This window comes from Archocentrus centrarchus, chromosome 14, assembly GCF_007364275.1.
Source record: "Archocentrus centrarchus isolate MPI-CPG fArcCen1 chromosome 14, fArcCen1, whole genome shotgun sequence".
Lineage (NCBI taxonomy): Eukaryota > Metazoa > Chordata > Actinopteri > Cichliformes > Cichlidae > Archocentrus > Archocentrus centrarchus.
This window is the reverse complement of record NC_044359.1, coordinates 29,554,931-29,563,978: the sequence shown is the minus strand read 5'-3', so window position 1 is coordinate 29,563,978 and position 9,048 is coordinate 29,554,931. Positions and strand designations below refer to the sequence as shown.

The 9,048-nt window shown below is 38.6% G+C and overlaps 1 protein-coding gene across 1 annotated transcript; it reads left to right on the top strand.

Annotated features, from left to right (window-relative positions):
• The first annotated feature begins 4,584 nt into the window (after positions 1-4,584).
• Positions 4,585-8,320, top strand: cldn7b (claudin 7b). The gene is made up of 4 exons (XM_030746261.1): positions 4,585-5,071; positions 6,811-6,975; positions 7,068-7,152; positions 7,272-8,320. Exons 1-4 carry the CDS (start codon positions 4,849-4,851, stop codon positions 7,438-7,440), a joined length of 642 nt encoding a protein of 213 aa, XP_030602121.1. The 5' UTR covers positions 4,585-4,848; the 3' UTR covers positions 7,441-8,320.
• Positions 8,321-9,048: the final 728 nt, after the last annotated feature.

Below are 9,048 nucleotides of genomic sequence, written 5' to 3'. Positions count from 1 at the left end.
TTTCTTTTTTTTTTTGACTATTTCCTGTTCGATTACCCCTAACTAGCTCATCTTTTATATCTGTTCTGATTTTACAATCTGAAATATACATATGTGCCTATTTAATGTACAGTTTCTTGTTATATTATCTTTATGAATGAATCTATAATTATTTAACTATACCTATCCAGAAGTAGTGCTTTTTTTATAGTGTCATAATAATCAGTTATCTATTTTTTATATACATTAAAATTATATAAATATTTAACACCCTACTTTATTCATATAGTGCCTTATAAGTGTTATTTTACATAACTTTTTAAACTGATTTATTTAAAACTGATTTTTCAAATTCTCTTCCAAATTATTCCCCAGACCGTGATGCACATGCTCCTCACTGTCGTCCTTTAGCTCTTTCCTCAGCTCATAACCCCTCTTCTCTGTCTGTGAACAAGTTTTTAGTGTTTTCTGGTAACATATTATTTCTTGCTTTGTGCATTATTTGACCAGTTTAAAATTTTATCAGATCCATAAATTCATGTTTGACCTTAAAAATAATGAGCTTGTGTGCTCCAGATATCCACCATTTTTAACTATACGTATTGCTGTTTTTTTGTAATGTGCACAGTGGCTGTAGTGTGCTTTTGTATGTGTTAACCCATATCTCCACCTAATAACTCACATAACGGAGCAGCCTTCAGCCACAGTGGATGGATCTGCATATTTGATTTGGCACAGTTTTTAAACCAGATGCCCTTCCTGACACAACCGTCCCCTGAGGCTAGGTTTGTGTCTCACTCCAGTCACACACCCTGGGGGTAGAGGCTGACTCCAAAGTCATAGCATTTTTTTTTTTTTTCTAAAAAAAGGCTTCTACTTCTTTCATGTTTTCATGGAGACAAAGACAGAAAAACGCTGAGGGCTGAAGGGACCAGCTGAACAGGGTGTCTGGTGTCTGATATCTACACCTGTGCACAGCTTGAACTTCAGTTAACTGTGTTAAACTGTTTGCAGTGAGCTGTGAAAATAAGCTGTTGAAGAGGACTGCTAACAGGTAAGTCGGTAACAACCACAGCGGCCACAGTGCTGAAGTGGAGTCGATTTTGTGTCTCTGTTTTATGCTCAAAATCACCTCGCTGGCTGGTGCTGTGTCACAGGTCGTTGTCTGTGTCCCTTTCTTATTTATTTATGCATTTTTTGGCGTTGTGTTTTATTCTTTTATTTTTGTATTGAAGATTTACATTTAAAAAAAGGGTCTGAAGGCCAAAGTCGCTGTAATTTACATATTCCAGCACTTAGAGCTACTGATTAAAAGACATGAACCTGTGATTTCTTTCATCATTTATATTCAGTGTTATAACACACAGCCCACCGAGTTTAGAAACGCGCTATAGAAATGAAACTAATTTAATTGAGATCGAGTTCCCTCGGACCTTTGTTCATGTAAAATCCATTTATCACATGGGCTACTTTATTCTTTTTTTAATTGCAATAACCTTTAATTATATATTATTAATGTATCACCTGGTACCTGGTGACTGGTTTTTTTGCTGAATGGAGGGTGAAGGCTGTTTTACTGCATGCAAAAGTTATAATTTCAAATGTATTTAAGCATCACTGTTTTTTATGTTCAAAGTCAAACTGCTGTGTCATAATAGGCTACACAAAAGCAAGCTATTTCCACTTTACATTTTATGTGCCTGGTTGGTGTTATTTGCTAAGAATTACCAGACTCGTTACATATATTCCCTCGCCTGTTGTGCACTTGTTTTTCCTTTTGAAAACGTACCTATATAAGTGCATTGAAGCGACACTCCCTCCTCCATTTGCCTTTCTTTTATTGTACTAACCTTTTTAACTCCTCCTGGCTTCCATCCAGCTTCTCCTTTTCAAATCTTCCAACGACAGGAGGAAATGAGCAAAGGTGAGTTGTTTGGGCTCAACCAACAGACAACTAGAAAGGGAGGTGTGTGGGGGGGAGGGGATTTTGTCAGGCAATAGCTTCAATCATTCACTCCACATAACGCGGTTCATAGCCATAGAAAGTAAGACATGTGCTTACTTTTAGAGCAGGCTGACCAACATTGATATTTCAATTTTAATTCATAATTTAAAATTTAAACCTGTTTCACTGACGACTTAAACACACCTGTCCAACAGAAAAGAGGACGGGGCTGGCAGTGCTCCCGAAACTTCAGATAAAAGGACACACCATGCAAAGCAAAATAAAACATATATAATTGTTCCAGTTGTTGTCATCTGTACCTGATGAGTCATTTTCCTTGCCAAAAATTGTACGACAAGTTAAAAATGTTTACAGATTTCTGTATGACTCATAGAGATGACATCAGATTTGATGTGAAAAGTCCTGGTTTCACAAGAGCCCACCTGTGCTCTACACCTTGCTCTTTTTTTTTTTTTTTTTTTTTTTAATGATGTTATGCAACTTTATGAGAAATTCACATGTCTGGGCTTGTTAGGTTTACTTGTGGAAATGTTTTTTTTAAGGTACATTCTTATGGTTTCCATTAACTCCAGCAGATCCTTACAAAACCTGTTCGGTGAGTGAGAGGGCTCAAACGCAGAAGTTACTGTTACCAGGCTGCTATCAAATAGAATGAAGTCAAAAGAGAAACAAACTCTTATCCACTGTAATCAAGAGTTAGGTATCTCAGTAAGGTACACATTTAAATAATATGAAGTAATAAAAAAATCTGGTACAAATGAAAATACTTTATATCTATAGGCTTTCTGGCTGAAAACTAGCATTAAAACTGCAGGATTTCCCCGTCTAACATGTTGTTATTGTGAGCTGGTTAAAGCAAGCTGTCATCTGAAAAAACGGCACTCCCTCAGGGTGAGTAACACTTTCAGGTTAAGCTTTCTGAATTACTTTCTAGATCTCCACTTTTTGCCAGAATATCCGGAGTAGGGCATGAATCTAGGGGAATACGTTTTAATGTAATGAAGATGGTGGCAATGGTTTGGGCCATATGCACGTCTAAACTCAAGTTAATATGGATACGCAAAGACAGAATGGAAAAAATCATTTCATAAGGGGAAAACTGAAATAGGAATGTTTAAAGGGGAAGTGACAGTTACAGGCAATAAACAGAGTAAGAAGGGGAATATGTTCCAAAATACTTTGTTGACCAGGGCAAAGTCTGCTTTCCAAGAAAGGGCCATAACAGATACTCCACAGTTGCACTTGCATGTTAGTAATGCAGAGTTTTGTCAGAACAGGATCCATCAGTGCACATTACTCATACAGCTTCTGTTTCACTCTAATCACGTGGGCTCACTTTTAGCAGCTGATCTATGTGTCAGCCCACATGAGGCACCACTACTTGATTTTTCTGCTGATGTAAATAAACCACATGTAGTTCACAGAGAGCCATTTCATGTTTCCTGCAGCTTGAGCACATTATGGTGAAATAAGCAGCTACATGTGTGGGATATAAAGATCTCAAGCCCATCAGAAACAGAAACAGACAGTATATTATTATTATAATAAGGCCTAAGTAGTGAATAGACTTACAGTTTGGCATTTGTATGACATATGTAAATATTCAGACTGAACAAAAGCACTACAGGGTGCAAAGATACTATTTTTTAAGACTCTTCTTAAATATCAATTCTCTCTTCAGTAGCTTGAGTACAGTAGGGTAAGTTCAGATTCCTGAAGGTAAATGGTGAGATGACTTGTGATCATACTATTTTACCCATGTGTGTCTCTCAAAAATAAAAGCAAAACAACAACAAAAAAAAACAAAAAAGATTTTTATTACTGTCACTTTACTTTTCCCACTTTATTTCCAGTTATATTAATGTTGCTTCTCATTTTGGATATTTCTTAATTCTAATAAGGCAGAAAGACATACGTTTGGATTCACACAGTACTTATAATAATATGTGTATAGAAAACAGTAATATAAGTGCTGAACAGAATGTTCCCATATAGGAGGCTGAAAGCTGTAGACTCTTTCTGATCAAATATATCCTGGTTTTAGCTCAGTGGATAACAAGACTGTAATTACTGATTTACAAATGTACGTTTGAAAGTGCTGTAAAAAAAAAAAAGTTGTGGTTGTAAATGTTCTAGAGTTTCGTTTACCCAGCGTCTCCCTGTGGTAAGATTTATGTTGTTTATCACAAAATTAGCTAATGCCAAGCTTTCTTAAAAATAAACCAAATATAACCTAACATTAAAGGCTATTTATATAATTATTTTATCATTTGTTAATTTATTGTTGTTAATTTATTAGAAATAAAACAAAACAATTTAACCAGACTCTTCATTTTGAATATTAAAATATTCACATTTGTACGTTGTCACTAGTTTAAAGCTGTAAAACAATTCTCTTTATTTCTTTGTTTGTTTGTTTCACTCCCATTACTGGAGCAGGAAGTTGTAATATGTACATTTCATTATAAACTATTTATGGCCAAAAGTGTAGTGGTCTGTTTCAGGAAACACTTACATCACGAAACTTCAGGTGTCCGCTGTTACGGCGGATGAGTCGAAACTACGTGCGCGTCCCCGCCCACCTGCGAAACCGCCTAAAAAAGCTCGCGCCCGCTATTCGCTCTTCAGTCAAGGTGCGGCAGGGAAGCAGGTGCGCGAAGAGTCACAGAGAGGCCATCGTTGTTGTTTACTAACTGTATTTATTATTTTTTTTTTTGGTAACACAGCGAAGGGATACGCACGTAAATAACTAAAGAGGACTCAACTTTGGCAATAAGAAAGCAAATTTAGCTGCGAAAAGGAAAGAAAAATCAGAAAAGGTCGGTTTGGGAGGAGTACCTTATTAACAGGTGAACAGCGTCCTTTGTTGTCTCAAAGTCAACTCGGCGAAGAAGAAGTGGAAAATGGCCAATTCGAGCCTGCAGATTTTGGGATTCGCCCTGGCTCTTCTGGGCGTAATTGGACTCATAATTGGTACTATTTTACCCCAGTGGAAGATGTCTGCCTACGTTGGGGACAACATCATCACTGCCGTGTCCATGTACGAAGGGCTGTGGATGTCCTGTGCGTTCCAGAGCACAGGACAAATGCAGTGCAAAGTGTACGACTCGATCCTGCAGCTCAACAGTAAGTAACACAGTTAATGGCTTCAAATAGAAAAGCTTTTAAATGACTACGCCCTCACCCCCTTCTGTATAGCCCCAGTTGTTTAAAAGTTTGGAAGTATATAACCTGGGCTCACTGTGAATATTAAAGTAACTCATTTTACTGCCAGGAAGAGGAGGGCAAAAAAACAAAACGGCTGATGTCGGACAGGAAATGACTTGCAGATTTGGTCTACTGAAAAACGAGGCAGAAACCTTTTTTTAATCTTTTTAAATCATTTGCGAGCGCGGTCTGTAGCTTGATTCTCGTTTTTTCTGTGGACTGGCCTAACCGGTTTACTCACCTGTTGGCTTCTCTTTCATTGGCCTGTTTAAACCACACTGAGGCTTCAGCAGCTAAAGAAAACTGTCGAGAGGCCAAATGTTTAAAATTCTATTGTGCTTTACAGGCGGGTGTGTGTACACCTTGGCAATGATTATCCTTAAGTCATTATATGGCATCGCTTCACATCGAGGTCAAGGTGTGGTAGAGGATGTTCCGGGGAAAAAAGGAAAAGTTGGGACACTGGTGTTTAAAGTCTAGGTCATCCTTGTTGATCAAGGTGTGCTTCCTGTTGTATTATAGCCATCTTTATGACTTTTATCACTTGTCATAAATCATAGCAAAAGTGGGTTAATAGTAGCACGGAAGTTTTATTTTACATGTTTCAAATTCAGCTGATTGACGTTGTGCCCTCGGGCCAAACCGCCTGAAAGTCAACTGAGGGGCAGCATCTGGACACTTTTTCTTTTTGCTTTAGTTGTGGCGCAAGTTGCATAACTCTGAGCTTTAAATGACTTATTCACTCTGTGGGTTAGAAGTTCCTATATTGGCAATTTATTTCAAAAGCATCTCACTTTTTTTTTTTTTTTTTTTTTTTTTTTTATTATTTGTCAAAACATTTGATTAAAATATCTACAGCACAATGTGCCCTATCACCTCTTCAAACATGAACCCAGTCCAACTCTGATAAACGGTGTGTGATCAATCCTGTGGTTAGATATGGAGCTAGTGAGTAAATAATGGCTCAACGCTCAGAAATGGATGCTTAAAATTTCCAAACACACCTGATATTTACCTGCAGTGGATACCAAAACTTCAAGCCTTTGAGCTTGTCCGATTTTTAGTTAAACCCACATTCTGTCAGATGGTGGTTTCAAACAATCGTGTACACCTGCTGAAAAGCGGGCTGTTAGTACCTGAGAATGGGAGTGTCTTCCTGATAATGAAACCTGAGACCTGGTTAGACCTGTTCCAGGCTTACACGCATGCATAACCACACTCCCACCCACCCACCCCCACTCCTCTCCAACCCCCACTCCTGTGCTTGTTTGGCCTTCCGGGTAGAGCCAGTTTCTGTGTGGTGTTGTTACAGGGAGTGGCAGTGAGACACAAGAGACACAGGCCACTCTGGATGTGTTTGCACTGCCGCCTTGCAAATAGTGTCTCTAAGCGCATTCAGTCTGTAAAAATAAGTGAAAGCTTTTTAGTACAAGTGTACTCATTGCAAATTGCTGCAGGAAATGATTAAAAATGCCATTTTTTAATTTACTTTTATTTTCACTTTCATAAAACCCTTCAGCCTGTCACCACACCCTTGTACATCATGTTTCATGTTAGCAGGTGTATCATTTTTGTTACACTAACTGATGGATTTACCTTGTCTTTGTCTTTTTTTTTTTTTTTTTTTTTTTTTTTTTTAATTTATTTTTTAAATCCAGGTGCCCTTCAAGCAACCCGTGCCCTCATGATTGTGAGCATTATCGTATCACTGGCTGGTCTGGGCGTAGCCTGCATGGGAATGAAGTGCACCAACTGTGGCGGAGATGACAAAGTGCGCAAGTCCCGCATTGCAATGACTGGAGGCATTATCATCTTGATTGGAGGTAAGGAGCCATCCAACCTGGTTTTCTTTAATTAATTAAAAAAAAAACATATTTTAGCAGTTTCAGTAATGTTCTTCTTTATTCTGCCACAGCTTTGTGTTCCATTGTTGCCTGCTCTTGGTATGCTAATGACATCATCAAGGCCTTCTACAACCCTTTCACCCCTGTCAATACTAAGTAAGTACCTGAGAATCTTAAACTCTGAACTTGATCTTTATGCACTAATTCTTCTGTCTGCATATTAAGTCTGTGGACATCTGTTTACCTGTTTGACTGACTGTAACTTCTTCCTCAAGGTATGAGTTTGGTTCTGCCATCTTCATTGCCTGGGCTGGTGCATTCTTGGCTGTAGTGGGAGGTGGCATGCTGGCAGCATCCTGTCCAAGAGGCAAATCACACCAAAGTCAGCCAAAGTATCCAATCAGCCAGCCCAGATCCACCGGCAGCAACAAGGATTATGTTTGAACAGGACAGTTAGACGCTGAAGGAACACTTTGACATTTATACTTGCCCAACTCAGAGATTGAAGCATTGCAAAGATGTATAGCAGGAGGTGGAGACCTCGTTTTTTTTTTTTTTTATTTTATATGTTAGTTTCTCCTGGGCTAACCTGTGATGTTACTGTAATATTATATTAAACTTACTAAAATTTTTAAATGATGGCTGTTTACTCCTGACAGCAAGATTGGCCGTGTTCTGTCTGGATTTGTATTTAATGCTTTTGCATGCTTATGTTATGTACACCACCCACCTATTGTGAAGGTCCTCCCTCATTCTGCCAAAACACTGTACTGTGGCACTGGCAACAGACCCTTTAGGCTGTGGGGCCTCAAAGGATCAGGCTTGGTTCGGTGACCCTCCAGGACGTAGTTTGGTATCTGGAGAGCCTGGAGGGTGGGCCAATGCTTTGGGGCCTTGGGCCAGTTATAAACAATTGTATTTTTATTTTTTTCCTCTTCTTGGAGTGTGACAGTTGCACTAGCCTGCTGAGGGAAGTTGCCATTGCCATCAGGGAGTGCCATAACTCATGAGGGAATGTGGTGGGTTAAGTTGCCAGCAATGTTGCGATAGGTTGTAAGCATCTTGGCAGAGTGCTACATTTAAATCAGATAATTTTTTTTTTTTTTTTAACTTGCCTGTGGTTTTAATGTTGTGGCTGATTTGATGTATATAGATGTAAAATACAAAGTTAAATTACAATGAGACCCAAGATTGATGTACAATTTATGGAAAGCATTTTTCACAGGCTGCACAATAGTGTGCTTTGTCATGTAATGCAGATGCACTGAATAGAAGTGAACTATGGCAACAGCCCCCCCCCCCCTTTTTTTTTAAACTGTGCAGACAGAATGCATAATATTTCATGAGAAGAACATTGCTACCAATAGTACTTTTGACCTCTGTAACAGGACACAACAAATTATACCACAACCAACCATTAGTGTTGTTTTTAATCATTTGCAGGAGTGAATCTGAACCTATAAATACCCTGATTTTCTTTAAGTTTCTAGAGGTCCACTGACCTTGTATTTGACTTTTTCTGTCTTGATTGTTTTTTGTTTTGTTTTTATCACAATAAATATTCCGTTTTTAAAAAAAACTCTTTAAATTGTGAATTTGTGTTGTGCATAATTCCAAAAGGCAGAAACTGTGTTTTATCTCAAAATGAAAATATGTATTCAAAAGTGCTGGGGGGGGGCGGGGGGGGGCGAGGAAAATTTATCTTCTGAGATTTAAAAGCATGTTTTCTCCTTTGTGTAATGGTGCACGTAATAGCCGGCTCGTGCTGTTGGACAACTTATCACCTTTCTCTTGCACAGTTCTAGCATTTGGGGATATTGCAGTGCAGACAGTCAGACTCGGGTTGCAGATTAATTCACTTCTGAGGCAGGAAACTGAAATCAAGGCCACACACCTCTCCCTCTGAAGGGAAGCCATCTTCCTTCAGTTGGATGAGTACGCTGGCCACAAAATCAAAGTTGCTTTGGCTTTAATGCCATCTTGTGGTGCATACAGCAAACTGCTTGTAGTTGGTAAGAAGCTGTGTATATACACCGCTCAAAAAAATAAAGG